The following is a 21,364-nucleotide window of genomic DNA, read 5'->3' on the forward strand; positions in this document are numbered from 1 at the left end:
GACAACCCTCCATATGATAAGGGGGCATTCAGAATTGAAATCAACTTTCCAGCAGAGTACCCATTCAAACCACCGAAGATCACATTTAAAACAAAGATCTATCACCCGAACATTGATGAAAAGGGGCAGGTCTGTCTCCCAGTAATTAGTGCTGAAAACTGGAAGCCAGCAACCAAAACCGACCAAGGTAAGACATGAGCCTATATCTTCCTTGGAGCGGGTCTTTGGGGATGCTGCTTTGGGGTGGGGCTCATGGGTCCCTTCTGATGCCAAATCAGACAAGAGTTCAGAGAATTGTTCCTACCTTAGCAGGTGCACTCAAAATATAGCTGAGGTCCCGTCAGACCTTGTGGGAATGGCTCATCTCAGCTGAACTTTTGACCTGTACAGGAATTGAGGAAGCCCTTCCAGTGCTCAGCCCTGGGCTGCTGTTCCCAGTGGCTTGCTGCTGGTGCAGAGGGGTGCAGGCACTGATCCCTGGAAGGGATGAAGGACTGTGGGGCTGTCTACAAGGGAAGGGAGAATGGAATTTAAGGTGGCCTCACGCAGTAGTTAGTGCCTGGACTCAGACGTGAAGGAAGAAGGGAGGCTGAAGAGGGTCTTCCGGGCTATAGGAAGGGCATGAGCCAGAGCCTAGTGTCTCAGTGGGTGATGTGAGGGGAGGGGCAGAGACAGAGGCAAGGGCAGTATTCCCAGGTGAAGGCACATGGTTGGCTTTAGTGGGCCTGAGATTCCCTGGAGTTGAAAGTGGCTGTGTGTGGTGCACGCATCCGTATGTGGCTGTGTGAACATGCACATGCTCATTCTTCTGGGAAGAGTATTTGAGTCAGGATTGTGGTTGTCCTCCCTTTGTCCCCTAGAAGTCGCTAGAGTTTGTTAGGGACTGTGTCTAGTTTTCATTTAATTACAGACTTTCTTTTGAAGTCCTAATCTCAGATTTTGGCTTTCTTATAAGTGCCTAAACCAGTATACGTTCTGTTTAGAGTAGAGTGGATGAAGCTAGCACTTGAGAGGCTGCAAGTGGAAGGTTTCTTTTGGGGGTGCTGCTGTGGGGTAGGGGCTCATGGGTTCCTTCTGATGCTGGATCAGACACAGTCCAGAGAACTCCTACCTTACCAGGTGCATGCAGAGTATGATTGAGGTCCCACCAGTCCCTATGGGAATAGCTCATCCCAGCTGAACTTTTGACCTGCACAGGGATTGAGGAGGTCCTGTGTTTCAGTGACTGAGAAAAGCCCTGGAAGGTGGAGTTGAAAGCCTTCCACAAGAAAAATCGAGCCTCACTTGTAAATAATCACCATTAGACTCCCACACTGAGTAGAAGAAAGCAGTGGGTGCTAAACATTCAGTCAGGGCAGAATAGTCTTCAGTGGGCTTCATACTTGTTTGTGTGATGTTTATAAAAGCTTAACACAGTTCTCAGTCCACATGGCCTGGTTTTCTTTCTAAACAGATTCCTAGCACTATCAGAAACCTATAGCTGCATTTGATCAAGAGTGTTCAATAATTCCTGGAGTCCTTGCTGAATCATGTCTGTTAAACCCTGCCTGGGGAGTGGCAGTCCTTCCAGGCCAGGCTGCCCAGGAAAGCCCTGCACCTCAGGCTCTGGCCACGAAGAATTCTGACTCCTCCCTTACCTGTAGACTGAGAGGTGGGGGCCAAGGCCAGGGAGGCTCTCAGGAGATGGATCTCTGTACTTCTCATGGGGCTGCTGTGTAGAAGGTTGTGGCAGGATTATTCACTTTTTTACCTGCCTATCCAGGTGCATCGCCAAAATGCTCTGCTTTTTCAGACTGTCTGCTTTTTTTTTTCCCCCAAAGAGCCAAATAACTTAGGGGCAACTTTTAATTTTTTTGTAAAAGATACTATTGACTTGGGATTTTTAAGGTAAAATTATTGGTATAGGAGCTATTCTGTGTGCCATGATGGGCAGAACCAGAATTGCTATTCTGTGATTTGGGACAGTTAAGGATTCCTTCCTAGAACATTATTATATAGATTGTTTGTGGCATGGCCTTGATTCCATCCTCACATACATCAAGAATGTTGTTCCTGGCACTTGATAGCCACATTCCCATGTTTGTTATCTGTTACTGCATTACAACCCTGTCAAAACTTTGTGGCTTAAAGTAACACCAGTTTATTATTTTTTACTCTGGAGGTTGGCTAGGCTCAGCTGCGTGATTCTATAGCTCACCGTTTGTTCCTGGAGTTACTCATGCAGCTGTATTGACCTAGGAGCTCAGTTTGGCTGGGAAGTGCTGGTAGGCATCGTGCACATATGTGGGAATGGTATTAGTTAAGGCACCTTGGTTGTCTTTGTGCTCTCTTACTCTCCACAAAGCTAGATTGGACCTCTTCATAGCAAGGTGGTCTCAGGGTTCCAGGATGAAGACACAGAACTGGTACAGTGTCACTTCTCCTGGATTCTTTTAGTCAGGAAAGTCAGATTTAATGAGAGAGAAAATAGACTTCAGCTCTTGATATGGGAGGAGTGGAACTCTGCAGAGGGCATGCAGGGTGGGAGACATGATGACAGAGGCGAGACAGGCAGGCAAGGACGCCGAGTCCTCTTGCTGGCTCCTTAGGCCCACTCGGGCCTGCTTTTCTCAAATGGCAGCTCTTCTGGACATGCCACTCCTCCCACCTGCCCGATTCTTCATATGATGGGCGTCCCTGTTTCTCTGGTGCTATTTCCTGACTGCTGGTTCAACCGCCACTGTCCTGCAAAGCTGCCTTTTTAAATGCCCCACCATTCCTTCATTTGTTGCCTAAATACGGGAATTGAAAGTGCCACTTGAGGCCGGGCATGGTGGCCCATGCCTGTAATCCCAACATTTTGGGAGGCCAAGGCAGGTAGATTACTTGAGCCCAGGAGTTTGTGACCAGCCTGGGCAACATGGTGAAACCCCCTCTGTACCAAAAAAAATAATAATAATAAAAAGAAGAAGAAGGCGGTCAGGCACAGTGGCTCACGCCTATAATCTCAGCACTTTTGGGAGGCTGAGGTGGGTGGATCACCTGAGGTTGGGAGTTCAAGACCAGCCTGACCAACATGGAGAAACCCTGTCTCTACTAAAAATACAAAATTAGCTGAATGTGATGGCACATGCCTGTAATCCCAGCTACTGGGGAGGCTGAGGCAGGAGAATCACTTGAACCCGGGAGGCAGAGGTTGCAGTGAGCCAAGATCTCACCATTGTACTCCAGCCTAGGTAACAAGAGCGAAACTTTGTCTAAAAAATAAAAGGAAGGGCCGGGCACGGTGGCTCAAGCCTGTAATCCCAGCACTTTGGGAGGCCGAGACGGGTGGATCACGAGGTCAAGAGATCGAGACCATCCTGGTCAACATGGTGAAACCCCGTCTCTACTAAAAATACAAAAAATTAGCTGGGCATGGTGGCGCGTGCCTGTAATCCCAGCTACTCAGGAGGCTGAGGCAGGAGAATTGCCTGAACCCAGGAGGCGGAGGTTGCGGTGAGCCGAGATCGCGCCATTGCACTCCAGCCTGGGCAACAAGAGCGAAACTCTGTCTCAAAAAAAATAAATAGGCCGGGCGCGGTGGCTCAAGCCTGTAATCCCAGCACTTTGGGAGGCTGAGGCGGGTGGATCACGAGGTCGAGAGATCGAGACCATCCTGGTCAACATGGTGAAACCCTGTCTCTACTAAAAGTGCAAAAAATTAGCTGGGCATGGTGGCACGTGCCTGTAATCCCAGCTACTCAGGAGGCTGAGGCAGGAGAATCGCCTGAGCCCAGGAGGCGGAGGTTGCGGTGAGCCGAGATCGCGCCATTGCACTCCAGCCTGGGTAACAAGGGCGAAACTCTGTCTCAAAAAAAAAATAAATAAATAAATAAATAAATAAATAAATAAATAAATAAATATAAAAAATAAAAGGAAGAAGAAGCCACTTGTGCCACCCTCCTGCTGTAATCTTCCAGTGTTCTTCCTCTGTCCCCAGAGCACTTGCTTATGATTTTTGTCTCCTACCCTTGTCCTTAGAAACGTCAACATTCCCAATTATGACCTCTCAGATCTAGCCTTGAAGTTCTTTGACTTCCTCAATTCACAATCTCTAGCTCACTTTAGCCATCCACAAGTACAGAAAATTAAGTATAATGGAATAAATGGTAATGTGAAAAGATGCTCATATGACCCAGCAATTCCACTCCTAGCTATGTCTACCCAAGAGAAATAAAAACATGCCCAATAAAAACTTGCACACAAATGTTCATGGCACCGTTATTCACAATGGACAAAAAGTGGAAAGAGCCCAAATGTCCATCCATTGGTGAGTGAATAAACAAAATGTGGTGTATCTCTTCAATGAAATATTATTTAGCCATAAAAAGCAACGAAGTATTGTCTCGTAGTACATAAACCTTGAAAATATGCTAAATGAAAGAACCATCCACAGAAGGCCACATATCATTTGATTCCACTTGTTGAGCCTCATTGTTCACAGATTCTATGTTTACGAATTTGCCTACTCACTGAAGTTTTTTTGTAGCCCCAGAATCAGTACTCTCGGGACTTGTGGTCAGTCACAGACATGTGCATCTGTAGAGCAGCAAAAAAATTGAAGTACCCCATGCACGTGTTCCAGCTGAGTGAGGTTGTGTGGTTCAGCAGTGCAATGCCCTCCCTTCTTGTTTCAGCTTTCTACTGAAGCAAGTTGTCTGTTTAATGCCACACTTCTTGCATTTTGTGCTTTTTGTTGATGATTTTGCTTTGGCCCCCAAACACGGTGCTGAAGGGCTGTCTGGTATTCCTGAGCACAGGAAGGTCACGATATGCCTTCTGGAGAAAATACATGTGTTAGATAAGCTTCATTTGGGCAAGAGTTACAGTGCTATTGAATCAGTATTACCTTTTAAATAAGGTGTTTTTAAATACACATAAAACAAAGTTATATATATTAATCACTTGGCAAAAGTGTGAGTGAGGCTTGTTTCAACCTAAACCTTTGTTTCCCTTAGGAGCAGTAATTCAGTATCATTAATTCAATGTTCATGGCAAGTTTATAGACCATAAGTACTACAGGTAAAGTTCAGCTGTATATGGGATGCTCAGACTAGGGTGGATCCACTGAGAGAGAGAGTAGTGATTGTCAGGGTCTAGGAGGAGGAGGAGAATAGGAAGTGACTACTGAGAGTGGGTTTTCTTTTGGGGCTGATGAAACTGTTTCAGGCTGGGCACGGTGGCTCACACCTGTAATCCCAGCACTTTGGGAGGCCAAGGCGGGTGAATCACCTGAGATCAGGAGTTTGAGACCAGTCTGGCAAACATGGTAAAGCCCTATAACTGCTAAAAAATACAAAAATTAGTCGAGCACAGTGACAGGTACCTGTAATCCCAGCTAATTGGAAGGCAAAAAAAAAAAAAAAAAAAAAAAAACCCACATATTTTTTAGCACATTCCATGGAAGGCTAAAGCATTGCATATCTTCTTGGGTAGGGAAGGTACCATTGACATTTTATTCTGTGAGAATGAAGCTCTCTGGATTTTTATGAAAAGGAAGAGGGAAATTACAAATACTGCTTACATCCACTGTTGCAGAGAAACTGTCATTAAGAACAAAAGGGGCCAGGCGTGGTGACTCAAGCCTGTAATCTCGGCACTTTGGGAGGCCCAGGCAGACGGATCACGAGGTCAGGAGATGGAGACCATCCTGGCCAACATGGTGAAACCCTGTCTCTACTAAAACTACAAAAAAATTAGCTGGGCGTGGTGGCATGCACCTGTAGTCCCAGCTACTTGGGAGGCTGAGGCAGGAGAATTGCTTGAACCCAGGAGGCGGAGACTGCAGTGAGCCGAGATATTGCCACTGCACTACGGTCTTGGTGGTAGTGCGAGGCTGTCTCAAAAAAAAAAAAATAAAGAACAAAAGGAAGGAAATATTATAAGCTTTATTCTCTGATGATAATATAGTGAGAGTAGAAGGTAAAATTAGTTATCTTGTGTGGGGTTTTTTTGTTTGTTGTTGTTGTTGTTGTTGGGGGTTGGTAACCAGGTCTAGTTTGTCACTCAGGCTAGAGTACAGTGGCATAATCTTGGCTCACTGCAGCCTCCGCCTCCTGGATTCAAGTGATTCTTCTGCCTCAGCCTCCTGAGTAGCTGGGACTACAGGCGTACACCACCATGCATGGCTAATTTTTTGTATTTTAGTAGAGATAGGGTTTCACCCTTGTTGCCCAGGCTGGTCTTGAACTCCTAAACTCAGGCAGTCTGCCCACCTCAGCCTCCCAAAGTGCTAGGATTACAAGTGTGAGCTGCCGCACCCGGCCTGTTACATGTTTTTAAGTGTCTACATTTTGCAGAAAAAAGAAATACTTCTGAGGAGCATTTGGGTCAACAAAGAGACCAAGAACCCAGGGCTGGACAGCTTATAAAATATAATGTACCGTGTTGTCCTGTATATGAAAACTATCGAGATAGGGCCACAGTGGTAGTTTGTAAAGCAGACGTAACTGTCAGTGTTCTCACTAGCAAAACAAGTTCATCTCAGCTGAAATTTATTATTTAGCTAAGGAGCCAGAAATGCAGCCAAAGGAAAAGGGAAAGAATGAAATACGCCTGGCGCATTAGCTTACGCCTGTAGTCCCAGCACTTTGGGAGGCCAAGGTGGGCAGATCACCTGAGGTCGGGAGTTCGAGACCAGCCTGACCAACGTGGAGATACCCTTTCTTTCTTTCTTTCTTTCTTTTTTTTTTTGAGACGGAGTTTCGCTCTTGTTACCCAGGCTGGAGTGCAATGGCGCGATCTCGGCTCACCGCAACCTCCGCCTCCTGGGTTCAGGCAATTCTCCTGCCTCAGCCTCCTAAGTAGCTGGGATTACAGGCACGCGCCACCACGCCCAGCTAGTTTTTTTTTTTTTTTTTTTTTTTTGTTGTTGTTGTTGTTTTTTTGTTTTTTTTTGAGACGGAGTTTCGCTCTTGTTACCCAGGCTGGAGTGCAATGGCGTGATCTCGGCTCACCGCAACCTCCGCCTCCTGGGTTCAGGCAATTCTCCTGCCTCAGCCTCCTAAGTAGCTGGGATTACAGGCACGCGCCACCATGCCCAGCTAATTTTTTTGTATTTTTAGTAGAGACGGGGTTTCACCATGTTGACCAGGATGGTCTCGAGCTCTCGACCTCGTGATCCACCCGCCTCGGCCTCCCAAAGTGCTGGGATTACAGGCTTGAGCCACCGCGACCGGCGGAGATACCGTTTCTACTAAAAACACAAAACTAGCCCGGCCAATGAGCTGGGCATGGTGGCACATGCCTGTAATCTCAGCTACTCGGGGAGGCTGAGGCAGGAGAAATGCTTGAGCCCTGGAGGCAGAGGTTGCACCATTGCACTCCAGCCTGGACAACAAGAGTGAAACTCCGTCTCAAAAAAAAAAAAAGAAATACTTATCAGAACTACTAAGCAAATTTTAAAATATTCAGACTTTCATGTCTGTAATCCCAGCTACTCGGAGACCGAGGCAGGAGAATTGTTTGAACCCGGGAGGTGGAGGTTGTGGTACGCCGAGATTGCACCATTGCACTCCAGCCTGGGCAGCAAGAGTGAAACTTTGTCTCAAAAAAAAAAAAGACTTGATCAAATTAGTGAAAGTGAAACTTTAGAAAATAATGAAATAGACAAATATCATCCTTTTGAGAAATGGGCCTTTTTTTTTTTTTTTTTTTTTTTTTTTTTTTTTGAGGTGTTGCCCAGGCTGGAATGCAATGGCACGATCCTGGCTCATCATAACCTCCTTTTCCCAGGTTTAAGCGATTCTCCTTCCTCAGCCTCCCAAGTAGCTAGGATTTACAGGCATGTACAACCACACCCGGCTAGTTTTTGTATTTTCAATAGAGATGGGGTTTCTCCATGTTGGTCAGGCTGGTCTTGAACTCAACCTCAGGTGATCCACCTGCCTCAGCCTTCCAAAGTGCTGGGATTACAGGCATGAGCCACTGTGCCCGGCCTAGGTCTTTTAGTTTTAATTTTTATTTTATTACTCTTTTGTTTTTGAGACAAGGTCTCACTCTGTTACTCAGGCTGAATATAGTAACACAATCACAGCTCACTGCAGCCTCAATATTGGGGACTCAAGCAATCATCCTGCCTCAGCCTCCCAAGTAGCTGGGACTATTCCAAGTAGCTGGGACTACAGGCATGTGCCACCATGCCCGGCTAATTTTATCTTTTACTTTTTTTTTTTTTTTGAGACGGAGTTTCGCTCTTGTTACCCAGGCTGGAGTGCAATGGCGTGATCTCAGCTCACCGCAACCTCCGCCTCCTGGGTTCAGGCAATTCTCCTGCCTCAGCCTCCTGAGTAGCTGTGATTACAGGCATGCGCCACCATGCCCAGCTGATTTTTTGTGTTTTTAGTAGAGACGGAGTTTCACCATATTGACCAGGATGGTCTTGATCTCTTGACCTTGTGATCCACCCGCCTCAGCCTCCCAAAGTGCTGGGATTACAGGCGTGAGCCACCGCGCCCGGCCTACTTCTATTTTTTATAGAGGCTGGGTCTCGCTATGTTGCCCACGCTGGTCTCAAACTCCTGGCCTCAAGTAATCCTTCCTCTTTGGCCTCCCAAAGTGCTGGGAATACAGGTGTGAGCCACCTACATTAGTTACCAAGGTGATAATAGTGAGAAGTAGAGAGCCTAAATATTCATATCGGAGAATGAGGTGAAAAATCCTGAACGTACCCCTAACAAAGCCTGTCCTTATCCCAGTGAGGTTTCTAAAATGCTAATGTGTTAGTAATTCTCCTATTAAAGGGCCATTTCTAATCATGGGAAAAGAAGGGGAGCCACCTATTTGTGCTCTTAGGCAGTTTCCAACTCTGAAGTCAAGAACAGCCAGGAAAAGGGAGCAGTCTTACACTGAGGGTGGTGTGCACTGAAATACAGTGTGGCCAGTGAGCCAAGAGCGGACTTTTAGAGAGGCTGTGATGGCGTCCTTTGGAAGAGTATCCCTAATGTGGTTGCTTTTCTGCTTGGACAGGACAGAAGGGAGTCTTGGGTGCTTATTTTAATGTTTATTAAGTAAATGAACATTAAGTATTTATTAAACATTAAATGTTTATTAAATAAATAAATGGATTAAATAAAAATATGCCTCCAGGGCCTGCTGCCTCTAGAGGTACAGGTGGCTTGTACAGGAAGGTGATAGCATCTACCCCTGAGGAGGTGTGGAGACTGAATTAGAGGCTGCCCCGGCCTGCAGAGAGCTTTCCAGGCCCCTTTCCCTTGCTTGCTGTTCACAGTCCACCCTCCTTGCCCAGCCATCCCCCACCCATAGGAAACATGGAACCTCCCAGCCTTGCATGTGCCCTGCCTTCCTTGCATCTGCCCCACTGCCTCACCTCTACCCGCTGTGGTCACAGAAGCCCTCTCTTTCCCTTTCTTACCAGGCACCGTAAGAAGCAGAGGTGAGACAGGTGGGCTTTGGACGCCTGGCCAGGAGTACTTTGTGCTGTGGCTCTCATTAGTGTGTGCTGTTGAATGATTATGCCTTTGAGCATGACTAAAACAACATCAGCATTTTGTTTTATTTATTATACATATATTTATTTGTGTAAATTTTTTTGTTTTGTTTTTGTTTTTTTTTTCTTTTATTATCATTTGTGTAAATTATATATATATATGTTTATAAATATTTATAGTCTTGCTCTGTCCCCTAAGCTAGAGTACAGTGGTGCAATCTAGGCTCACTGCAACCTCCATCTCTCGGGTTCAAGCAGTTCTCCTGCCTCAGTCTCCTGAGTAGCTGGGACTACAGGCGTGAGCCACCGTGCCTGGCTAATCTTTGTATTTTTAGTAGAGATGGAGTTTCACCATGTTGGCCCAGCTGGTCTTGAACTCCTTACCTCAGGTGATCTGCCCAGCCAGCATCAGCATTTTAATCCATTTCTTGTAATGCTGGGTGAATAATATGAGCCCTCAATAAGGCCAAGATGGAAGAATTCTTGAGCCCAGGAGATCAAGACTGCAGTGAGCTGTGATTCTACCACTCTGCCTGGGTGACAGAGTGAGACTGTCTTAAAAAAAAAGCCGGGCATGATGGCATGTGCTTGTAAGTCTTAGCTACTCAGGAAGCTGAGGCAGGAGAATCGCTTATACCCAGGAATTTGAGGGTATGGTGAAGTAAAGTATGTGAGCCACCGTGCTCTAGCCTGAGTGACGGCAATACTGTCTAGAAAAAAAGAGGAAGGAATTTGTGGCATCAGCAGTTTGGAAAGAGGGCACTGTTTTACAGTGAGAAGAAACATTCTGGGGTTGCCGGTCCTGATGGGGTCAGGGAGCAACTGTGGCAAAGTATGTGAGGAGGTGTGGGTAGCAGCTGCTTCTGATTCCCCACTATCCTTCCTTCCCAGGGCACGTCTGGGCTGTGGCACCTAATGGGAGCACTGTGGCACCACCCATCAGAGCCATCGGTGTTATGTCTGCCTGTGGTCTTGACAGTGTGATATGATGGCAGTTGTCAGCTTCCCATCGGCTGGCCCCAGTTACTCTTTCTGGAGGGTTCAGAAACTCCTAAGGGTCTTCCAGAGTTGGTCATTGCTCATTGACAAGTGCTGCGCCGCCACATACGCTTTTTTCTAGTGCCTACTCAGTCACCTTTATGGAAACTTCCCTGAGGCAAGCATGGTACTGGGTGCTGGGCTGATGCAGGGAAGTTCTACCCCAGTCCTGCCCTGAAGAAAGTGACCCTGCGTGCATGAGTGAGAGTGAGTAGTTCAATGCTAGGCCTCCTATCTCCAGAGCAGACAAGACGGCTGGATTAGCCAGGCATGGTGGTGCACGCCTGTAGTCCCAGCTACTTGGTGGGTGCTGAGGCCAGAGGATTGCTTGAGATCAACCCAGGAGGTCAGGGCTGCAGTGAGCCAAGATTGTGCCACTGCACTCCAGCCTGGGTGACAGAGTAAGACCCTGTCCCTCCCCGCTCCTCCCTTTCCTCTTCCTCCCTCCCCAACCCCAGCCAAAAAAAGGGCTGGGAGTGACTGAGGGCTAAGACCTCCCCAGGTGTCAGGTCAGGAAAGCTTCCTGGAGGTGGAAACACATCACTGTGAACAGTTATACACTTTAGTGTTAGCTGTTTGTTGTCCATCAGTTTCTCCTAATCACAGAAGGAAGACGAGTTGAGTTCTGGTGGTCAGAATTCTGGATGAATAGAGGGTGCTTTGGCTGAAAAGCACATTAGCTGTAAACCAGTGGTAAAGCCAGTTTTGTTCCTGGGATGAGCTGCCTCTTGCCTGTGCCATTTCTGAGACTGTGTTAACCCCCCATGCCTTGTCCTTCTCTTGGCAGTAATCCAGTCCCTCATAGCACTGGTGAATGACCCCCAGCCCGAGCACCCACTTCGGGCTGACCTAGCTGAAGAATACTCTAAGGACCGTAAAAAATTCTGTAAGAATGCTGAAGAGTTTACAAAGAAATATGGGGAAAAGCGACCTGTGGACTAAAATCTGCCACGATTGGTTCCAGCAGGTGTGAGCAGAGACCCCGTGCAGTGCATACAGACACCCCGCAAAGCAGGACTCTGTGGAAATTGACACGTGCCACCGCCTGGCGTTCGCTTGTGGCAGTTACTAACTTTCTACAGTTTTCTTAATCAAAAGTGGTCTAGGTAACCTGTAAAGAAAGGATTAAAAATTTAAGATGTTCTAGTTCTGCTCTCTTTGTTTTAAAAATCACTGCTTCAATCTACTTCAAAACAATGGTGTTTCTTTTCTTGTCCAATTTTATCCAAAATCTTCAAGTTACATTTAGCCCATAAGGTTTATAAAAAAAAGGTGAAAAAAAAGTTGTGGTACCCTTTCTTCCCTACCCTTGCCACTCCCACTTTTTGGCAGTTTATTTTTCACTTACTTACTTCCCCAGACCCGGGCTCCGCCTCCTCCACAAAGAAGAAGAGACAGCCCTGGCGGTCCTGGTGGCTTTTTCTCACACGTGTGGGACTGTTGCCCAGTGTGGGAGCTGGTTTAAATTCTGATTCCAGTTTATAATATCCTTTTTAAAAATTTAAAAACAAGCAAACAGCTACACCCCTCTTCCAGTCCTTCTCCCCAGTTCTTGTGTGAAACTCCAGCTGATGTTACCACAGTAACATCAGTTAATTGGGCAAGCCCTGATGTCAGTGTGTGTGACTGACCTCTGGCCTGGCCTGCACAGAGAAACCCTATAATCACAGGTCTGTAGTGGCCCTGAAACGGGGGGCCTGCTAGTTAGGAGGATGCTGTGCACACTGTGTGTGATGAATCTCGCCAGAAGGGCTCCTTCGGTCCCAGGTTGGCATTCCTCTCTGCAGCCATTTTAGAAGATCTGCTGGTCCTTGCAGGCAAAGCTACAGCCAGAATGTCCATTTGAAATTTCCAGCTCATCTGTCACCGAGCTCCATCTGAATGTGCCACGGAGCTTACTCTCCACTTCCTCTGTGCAGCAGCCCCGCCACAGTCTTCCCTTGGCACACTTTGACCCTTTGCAAGATTGGAATTGGCAAGACTCGGCTAGTTAAAGCACCAGTCCGGGGTTGCCAGGGCCCCTTCTGGCCCTTCCTCCACAGCAGCCGGCCCAGCCCAGGAACAAGATGGACTTCCCTCTCCCTTTGGACTCACAGCCTTTGCAGAGTCAAGCTCCACTTGAAGCTCACTCAGTAATATCCTTTCAATGTGTTTTATATTGTTTTGACTGCCTTTTTTTGTAGAAATAAAAATGACCTTAGAATTTATCATCAGATAAACTTGTAAAGATTTGAATATTAATGTCTTTTCAAGGCAGACGGGACTGTCCCCAAACTAGTAGAGAATCTGTGTTGTTCTGACACCCCAAGGAAGCCGACGAGATCCAAATGCCGTGTCTCATCAACCCCACTTCTGCCACTAGCGGCTTCCCTTTGTGGCTTTTAGGGGGGACTAGATCCTGTGAAAAAGATGACTTAATCTTTGCTTTTTGTTTTAATTTTAATTCTATAATTTGAGATTTTTCCGGGGCCTACAGGCGTGTAAGACAGCTTGGTCTGGCCTGTGCAGAAGTGGGGAGTGATGGGCAGGTTAGGCGGCCTAACATTGTTCAGTTGTCCAGGCGCGTGGCCCCTGCGGTGTGTACATGATCTCAGCTTTTGTCCTAGGTACGCCAAGGGCAGGTTTCTGGAGACTCCGGTGTGCCCAGGATGGCAAGGGCACCGGACTGGTTTTTCCACGTGTCTCTTCATTAGCAGAAAAGTGATGATGGATTTTATTTCACTCAAACTCCAATTTGTAATAAAATGCCAAATTCTGTCAGAAGCTATCCAAACAAGCCACCATTTGTTCTTGTTGCTTCTCTGGATCCAGAAATGTTGCCATTCTTGGAAACTGTCCCATTGCTTCATATTTCTGCCAATGTAGCTCTGCCTGCCTGTCAGCCCCTCACTTCACTCTGCTCACCACGGGTGGATACCTGCGTGCCGGCAGCCCCTCAGGGACTCTTCAGCCCTGGTACTGGCACCCCAGGGTAGGCCCCATTAGCAGAGGCCTGGCTTTTGAGCTAGTGGGTGTCTCTTCCTCGGGCCTGGGCGGCTTCCTCCTGCCAGCTGTGCCCTCAGGGTAGGCTCTGAGCAAGCTGGCGAACAGCCCTGGCTGCTCCAAAACCAAAAAGCTAGGTCCTCTGGAGGGGCGAGCTGTGGAGCAGCCACCCACCGCTGCCCCGAGCTCACTCAGGAATTCACACCCGCCTGGTTCCTTGAAGTGTGCCGGGTCCTTCCCTCTGCTCCCCACTCCCCACCACGGCAGAGAATAGGCTTTCTAAGATGCTGTGATCCCGTTCTGCTGCCCTTAATAAAAATGCTCTCGGACACTGGTTAGTTGTGTGGGTTTCTTCCTTCCTAGGAGTGGGCAGTGGCAGGGGCCTGTGCTCTTGGAGATGGGAGATGGGAGGGCTGGCCAGGGCCAGGTCCTGGGACTGCTGATCTCTCTACCCATTCCCAGCCTCTCCAGAAGAGGTACATAGAGGTGTTCCTGCCTCCCTAGAGGGAAGGAGATGAGGTATAATCAAAGAGAAAGCCAGGGAGTCTGGACAGTTGGGATCTGCAGAGGGTACTCTTGGGTGTCTTGTGAGGGGACAGGGACTAACATCCATGGGTACAGCATTTCCATGCATGGGTCATCCTGGAGCCCTCTGGGAGTGTTACAATCCATGTTTAGAAGAGGCAAACCTGGGATCCCAAGAGGTCACAGAATTAATAAGAGTGTGCCTGAGGGTAGGGCTGGGCCATTTCCATGAATGGTGCCAGCCAGAAACACTCTTGAGTCTCCAGTACAGCCCACTGTCAGGGTGCTGCAGCAATGGTGCTGACTCAGCACAGGGCTCAGCCAGGCCTTCCCTGCCTGAAATTTGACACCAGCTGAGACCAGGCCTGCTCTGTTAGCTGGATCTGCAGGTCTTGGGGAAGAAAGATTCCTGGGGTATCATTTTACCAGCCTTTAACATACCTAGCATCCTCTTGAGTTTCAGGTGAGCCCTGTGGCATCCTTATCCCTGCTTTTACAGAAAACACCAAGACCTCTGGCTTGTTTTTGTTCACATTCTGACTGCAGAGCCTGTTGCATTCCACCACTTGGCACATTTCCTTCCACAGGGTCCCTCTGAGCCCAGGAACAGCCACACTTACCTCCCTCCCCAAAGCCAGAGACCTTTAAGCGCCTCTCTCAACTTCCTGTTCTCTGCAGCCTCCAGCCACCATTTTCTGGCCTTCTTCACTATTAATTGTTCAGCTTTAAATAAGCATCCATTTCATCACCCCTGTACCCACTGCAGCCTGACTAATGTCACTTGCTGCTCCTTGCTGCTGCTTTCATTTGGTGCCGTCTAACCCAGCCCTGAAAGAAGCCAGAACTGCTCTTAGCAATCCCTGCCCTGTCTTGCCTGGCTCTTCCTCCTATCCCTGCTTTCCAGATTTGGCATCAGGGAAGGGCACCAGCCCGGAACAGGGGAGATGAGGGTACCATTGTTCCCAGTGCAGTGCAGTGCCTGGCCCAGGCCATGCCTAAGGTTAAGCCACATTCCAACAACCCCCTCATTTCCCAGTTTGTTGGAACATGTTTACAGAGGGCTCCTGGGGAACCCTGGAGGCCTCAGAGGATCGGAGTAGAAAGGGCCACCATGCAGAGGCCATAACTGAGGCCCTGGGAAGGAAATCACTGCTGGCCAGGTTCAGAAACATGGCTCCACATGTTGCTGCGGGTTTCTCCACATCTCCCTCTGTGTGTCATCAGATGACACTGACTGTCCCTGTGTGTACCAGACTGGGAGCTTCTGGCAGGCCAGGCCCCGTTTCAGCCCCAGCCCTGGCCTGGCACAGAGTGGACCCTCCAAACATGAATGCTGAGTGGGTGGGTAACAGTGAAGCACTTGGCTAAGACATACCCCTGCAGCTGCACCCTCCAACCCTTGTGGGCCACCAGTTACCACGCCAGTCCTTAGATGCTTATCACTTTCCTTGTGAGGTGGGCCTCAGCTACCTGATTCTCCTACCAGTCTATACCCCATCACTTCACTTTTTTTTTTTTTTTTCCCTGAGACAGGCTCACTGTCACACAGGCCGGAGTGCAGTGGCACGATCACTGTTCCATGCAGTTTCTACCTCCCAGAGTCAATTGATCCTCCCACCTCTGCCTCCTGAGTAGATGCAACTACAGGCTCATGTCACTATGTCCAACTAATTTTTGTATTTTTTATAGACAGGGTTTTGCCATGTTACACAGTCTTATCCTGCCTTCCTCCAGACTCAAAGTGCTGGGATTACAGGCATGAGCCACCATGCCCGGCCAACTTTTTTTCTTTTTTAAATAATAGAAATGGCATCTTACTGTATTGCCCAGGCTGGTCTTGAACTCCTGACCTCAAGTGATCCTCCCACTTCAGCCTCCCAAAGTGCTGGGATGATAGGTGTCAGGCAGTATGCCTGGCTTCACTCAAATGCTCATGGTCAGCCAGGCACTGTGGCTCACACCTGTAATTCCAGCACTTTGGGAGGCCAAGGTGACCACATCTCTTGAGCCCAGGAGTTTGAGACCAGCATGGGCAACATGCTAAAACCCTGTCTCTACAAAAAAAAAAATGCAAAAATTAACCAGGCATGGTAGTGCATACCTGTGTTCCTAGCTCCTCAGGTGGCCAAGGTGGGATGATCACCTGAGTCTGGGGAAGTTGAGGACTGCATTGAGACATGATTGTGCCACTATTCCAGCCTGAGTGACAGAATGAGATCCTGTCTCAACAAAAAAGCTCATGGGTCCCCAGGGTTGCTGTCAACTCTTTGCGCATACCTCCCGTCCCTGGGTGGATAGTAGCCACTCATCTAGCATCTTGCCAGACCCCCGGGTCTCCTGCCCATCCACACCTCTCTTATGAGCCTTGAAGCTACACAACCAGCTGCATCCTCCTTTCAGAACACTTCTGTAACAGACGCCCCTCAAGGGAGCTGCACCTGTGCTCCCAGCTAACTTCAGGCCACCCCTCTCCCAACCCCAGCTGCAGGAGTGTAGGCAGATCTCAGTGGGCTGAGATGAGGAGGTAGAGGCTAGGCAGCAGGAGGAGAAACTGTACGGTGATTCCAGCTCACAAGCATGGGTACAAGAAAGCAGGAAAAGTGCTGTGGATGGGAGAGTCCAAGTCTAATGAAGGTCAACGTGGAAGATGAGTGTGGAGCCAGAAAAGGGGACTGAAGCCACAGTCAAGGGGATGAGGCATGGGTGGGTGGAGGTAGGAAAGAGTGATATCCCACACTGACCCTTCAGAAAGCCACACGTCCCTCTGAGCTGCCTAGGCTGAGTGAGAGCTCTCTTGGCCCCTGATTCCATGCTGGACCCAGGCTAGGGCCCTGCTCTGCCACTCCTGCCTCTACCCTTGTAAAATGGGGACACTAGTGCCTGCTTCATAGATGCTATTTCATGAAACGGAACAAGGACCACATGTTCCATCTGCCTTTCCATCCTTCAGAGTGGGGCAGAAGGACTCTGTGCTCCAGAGGACTCCCACTGCCTTTCCCATCTGCTCCTTCATCTCAGGGGCCTTCACCTAAGCCACACATGGGGCCCCGTTCCGTCACCGGGTCAAGTTATGGACTGCAGTATCCTATTTCCTGGGAAAACTGCTCCTCCTAGAAAAATTGATTATTTATTTATTTATTTATTTAGAGACACAGTCATCCAGTCTGGAGTGCAGTGACTCCATCTCAGCTCACTGCAACCGCCACTTCCTGGGTTCAAGCAATTCTCCCGCCTCAGCAGGAGGTGTGTGCCTGTAACCCGAGCAGCTGGGATTACAGTCACACACCACCACACCCAGCTAATTTTTGTATTTTTAGCAGATACGGAGTTTCACCATGTTAGCCAGGCTCATCAGGTGATCCACCTGCCTCAGCCTCCCAAAGTGCTGGGATTACAGGAATTTAAATGTATTCCCACAGGGTTGCAGGGTCTCCTCGAGCCTAGTCCCTGGAATGGCTTATGCCTAAACAGGTGACTTCTTAATACTGTGATTATAGTATTATGCCTCTTCAAAAGCAGCCTGGTGAGAGAATCTTTTCCCACCCCCACCCATAAAAAGGAATAAAATTTCAGCATGAACAAAACCAGAATGGAGAATGGGCCATTTTCTGGAATGATTTGAGCCAAGAAAGAACTGTTCTTTGTCCATGCTTATTTCTGTGAGGGTCTCCTGGGCACAGCTGATAAACCACGCAAGTTTGAAAGACACATGTTATTTTATTAATATAGGCATCTCTCCCTACTGCCTCAGTGGTGAAGGTGTTTGCATTGCAACACGGAGGGGCTCCAAATGCTCTGCAGGCCCCAGCCCGCTGCTAGAGGCTGGCCAGCCTGCAGCCAAGAAGGCTGCTCAAACTCTGGATACCATTTGGAGCCATAAAGACCTGGGCCCATAGGTGGCAGTGTCCTACCCAGGGAAGTCACAGACCCTGCTCCAGGGCCTGGTTCTGGGCTGGGCCAGGACTAAACCTGGATTCCCTTGCTTGGTACTAAGGGGATTAGTGCTTGGTTGTGTGTAGGGGTCAGGGTAAGGAGGGCTCCAGGAAGGGTACCAGAGTGGCCTCACAGGGGACCTCCTCCCCTGGCCTCTTGGAGTCCAGGTCGTCAAGGGCGCAGAGCTGCACACCATCCTGGGCAAGCCGGGCCCGCAGCGTGGGCGCAGTGAGGACACGTAGCTCATGCAGCCGTTCCCAAGAGCAAGAGAAAGCATCGGGGCCTTCACCACAGCCCCCGGTTGGAGGCACACTGGGGTAGCCAGGATGCGCCATCAGCTCGGCTGTCAGGGTGTGGCCCGCTAGGGTACCTTCAAGGACCCGTGCCAGTGCCCCGGACACGCGATGAGCAGACATGTGCCGTCCGCAAGTGCTCAGGCCCACGAAAGCGTCTGTCCACCTGTGGGGGCCGGGGGCATCAGCAGCGGGGCCCGGCCACGGCCAGAGCCAGGCTAGGGACGGCGCGGGGAGCGGGGGGCGGGGTTACTGGGGTGGCGGCAGCGGTCAACACCAGACTCGCTTTCGGGTTGAGAAACGGACACGACTAGCCAGGTGAACAGCCAGTGCGGAGGGACAGGGACAGCCACGATAGGAGACGGGGTGGGGAGCCTCACCGCAGGCCGTGGCGGGAGAAGGGGCCCACGGCGGCCCGGGCGTCGCGCTCCACAGCGCAGGCGAAGGCGCGTGCTGGGGCCTCCAGCCAAGGGCAGCAGCCCACACCGCGCTCCAGCGGCAGCCGCGTAAAGCGCACCCCATAGGCCTGCAGCGCCTCGGCGAACACCTGGCACACGCCTGCGGGCGGAGCGGGCTCAGGGAGGGGCAGGTCCCTTTACCTGGGAGCATCGGCCTTCCCCTACTCCCCAGCCCCGCCTGGGAGTAACGCCTTCCAAACTGGGATCACCAACCACGCACCTGGGAGCACATGCACGTGCTGGTGCCCATCCACGTGCGTGGGGGCCCTGCCCAGCAGCTCCCGGAAGCAGTTTAGTTGGGCCTCCAGCTCTTCCCGCACCTAGATAGAGAGCGAGAGACACCTTTAGCGACCCGGAGCAGCTGCCGAGGATCCCCTCCTCGTGCTTCCGTGTGACTAGTCTAGTGTTTGAATGAGGAAATCATCCACCGCCAGCTCCTGCCCCCTAATGGCTTCACAGTACCCTCCGGGCGGAGCTCCGGGGGTCTTCGCGAGCATCCTCCTGCAGCTGCGGCTCCGCACCTGGGGCAAAGCCACGTCACCGGCCGCCACCGCCTCTCGGAATCCCATCTTGCCAAGGAAGAAGCCTTCGGGGCCGATCAGCGACGAGGCGCCACGGCGAGCCGGGCCCACCGGGCGGCCCTCGGACAGGTTGGCGTGGAGGCCGGTGGGGATGCTGTGCCTGCGGGCAGAGCGCGAGTTGGAGCACAGCCAGCCGCGGAGCCGCGCGCCCCAAGCCGGTCGCCGCCCTGCTAGGGGCCTCCCCCTTACCTGCGGGCCAGCTCCGCCGCGCTCTCCGTAGCCGCGCCGTTGACCAGCAAGGACACACTGGTCACGGCCCCGGCCAGGAAGGCCTCCACGATGCCCTCATCGCGTCGCGGGCAGTAACCAAAGTCGTCCGCGGTGACCACCAGGCGCACGCGTGGGCGGGCCATGGCCGCCTGGATCCACCGCTAGCGCCCTCCCGGGAGTGGGCTGGACAGTGAAGGCCCCACCCCTGGACGCTACCCAGGCCCCGCCCCGACGCACGCTCAGGTGCGGCTGCCCTTCTTTGTTCTCGCCACCTAGCGGTTCGGCGTGGCTCTGCAAGGACTCGGCGGCTGCTCCGGACCTAACCAGACCAGTCCTGGATTTATTGCAACGCGGAACTTTCCTTGACTGCGGAAGTGGTATTTAATATGAAAAAAAAACGAAAGGAAGCCGGATGCAGTGGCTCGCGCCTGTAATCCCAGCACTGTGGAAGGCTGAGGTGGGTGGTTCACGAAGTCGGGAGTTCAAGACCAGACTCAAAATAGAAAAATTAGCCGGGAGTGGTGGCATGCGCCTGTAATCCCAACTACTCGGAAGGCTGAGGCAGCAGAATGGCTTGAACCCGGGAGGCAGAGGTTGTGAGCCCTTCCCAGAGATTGCGCCACTGAACTCCAGCCTAGGCGATAGAACAAGACTCTGTTCCCCCATCCCCCTAAAAAAGAATCTCCTGGCCGGGCGTGGTGGCTCACGCCAGTAATCCAAGCACTTTGGAGGCCAAGGCGGGCGGATCACCTGAGGTCGGGAGTTCAAGACCAGCCTGACCAACATGGTGAAACCCCGTCTTTAAAAATAAAATAAATTGCCGGGTGCGGTGACTCAAGCCTGTAATCCCAGCACTTTGGGAGGCCGAGGCGCGTGGATCACGAGGTCAAGAGGTCGAGACCATCCTGGTCAACATGGTGAAACCTCGTCTCTACTAAAAATACAAAAAATAGCTGGGCATGGTGGCGCGTGCCTGTAATCCCAGCTACTCAGGAGGCTGAGGCAGGAGAATTGCCTGAACCCAGGGGGCGGAGGTTGCGGTGAGCCGAGATCGCGCCATTGCACTCCAGCCTGGGTAACAAGAGCGAAACTCCGTCTCAAAAAAAAAAAAAAAAAAAAATCTGCTACCCTGCCCAGAGATTGCCATTGTAAAGTTTCTGGGTTTTGTCCTTCCAGTGTTTTCTCTAAGCAAATAAACACACCCAATTCTGTTTCTCCCCAACCCAAGTTTGTGTGTGTGTGTTGTTTTGAGAACAGAAAGATGACCACATCAGTGATCACATTCTAGTAGATTCTAAGATTACAGTGCAAATAAACATTTTCATATTATTCGCTATTTTTATTCTTTTTTGTATTACCTATTGGTTTTTTGCTGATTTTTCTAAGAACAGGCATTTTCTTGATTTTTTTTTCTTGAGCTCCAGACACTAAGAAAATAGAAAACATATACACTAACGGCTTCATTTGAGAAAACATTATCTCCTGCTTCCATCTTGAGCTTTCTGCCAGGCTACAGCTTTTACATTCATAACTGCACTGTTTTCTCTTTGGTCCAGAAAAGCTTTCCTTACCCATGACAATATAAATAGTCATTATTGTTGGCTGCCACAGTTTTCATGGCAATGTGGCCATCTTGGTTTTTCCCATGGAAAGTGTGGTATTTGTGTCCAGCCTATGAAATTGATAATGTCATTCCTGTTTTACAGAGGAGGAAACTGGGGCTCAGAGAGGGGAAGTGTGGTCCTGCTAGGAGTAGTGGAGCTAGGACTGAACCTCACAGCTCCAGGCCTACACCCAGGCCAGCTCTGTTCTCTCTGCCCCTAATCTAGCAGGTAGCCAGAGCTGAGAGGGCAGAGCAGAGCTTGAGAGTAACTA

At 50.0% G+C, this 21,364-nt stretch overlaps 3 protein-coding genes across 4 annotated transcripts in view; 2 read left to right on the forward strand and 1 right to left on the reverse strand.

Annotated features, from left to right (window-relative positions):
• The window catches only part of UBE2L3 (ubiquitin conjugating enzyme E2 L3), a 56,750-nt gene extending 42,927 nt beyond the window's left edge, over nucleotides 1-13,823 (forward strand). Inside the window, exons 3-4 of the mRNA XM_003942643.4 lie at nucleotides 1-187; nucleotides 11,295-13,823. Of these exons, the coding sequence (XP_003942692.1) occupies nucleotides 1-187; nucleotides 11,295-11,449 (342 nt within the window). The 3' untranslated portion in view covers nucleotides 11,450-13,823. The remainder of the gene's footprint in view (nucleotides 188-11,294) is intronic.
• Nucleotides 97-21,364, forward strand: part of CCDC116 (coiled-coil domain containing 116) — a 27,969-nt gene continuing 6,701 nt past the window's right edge. Inside the window, exon 1 of the mRNA XM_010330466.3 lies at nucleotides 97-187. The gene's annotated coding sequence lies outside the window, so the exon portion shown is untranslated. The remainder of the gene's footprint in view (nucleotides 188-21,364) is intronic.
• On the reverse strand, nucleotides 17,712-19,705 carry YDJC (YdjC chitooligosaccharide deacetylase homolog). 2 transcript variants are annotated; one of them, XM_003942639.3, is made up of 5 exons: nucleotides 19,469-19,705; nucleotides 19,220-19,379; nucleotides 18,919-19,018; nucleotides 18,621-18,798; nucleotides 17,712-18,406 (listed from the first exon to the last, which is right to left on the reverse strand). In XM_003942639.3, exons 1-5 carry the CDS (start codon nucleotides 19,630-19,632, stop codon nucleotides 18,037-18,039), a joined length of 972 nt encoding a protein of 323 aa, XP_003942688.1. In that variant the 5' UTR covers nucleotides 19,633-19,705; the 3' UTR covers nucleotides 17,712-18,036. The 2 variants fall into 2 exon arrangements, with proteins under 2 accessions (XP_003942688.1, XP_039318461.1); XM_039462527.1 differs by lacking the exon at nucleotides 18,621-18,798.

Source organism: Saimiri boliviensis, chromosome 21, assembly GCF_048565385.1.
Source record: "Saimiri boliviensis isolate mSaiBol1 chromosome 21, mSaiBol1.pri, whole genome shotgun sequence".
NCBI classification, from domain to species: domain Eukaryota; kingdom Metazoa; phylum Chordata; class Mammalia; order Primates; family Cebidae; genus Saimiri; species Saimiri boliviensis.

Excerpts from the sequence above, each read along its gene's own strand:
- YDJC (XM_003942639.3), bottom strand. The coding sequence starts at position 19,632 with ATGGCCCGCCCACGCGTGCGCCTGGTGGTCACCGCGGACGACTTTGGT. Across the intron at positions 19,019-19,219 it reads GTGACGTGGCTTTGCCCCAG|GTGCGGGAAGAGCTGGAGGC; the intron begins GTGCGGAGCCGC and ends CTCTCTATCTAG. Across the intron at positions 18,407-18,620 it reads TTCTCCCGCCACGGCCTGCG|GTGGACAGACGCTTTCGTGG; the intron begins GTGAGGCTCCCC and ends CGGCCCCCACAG.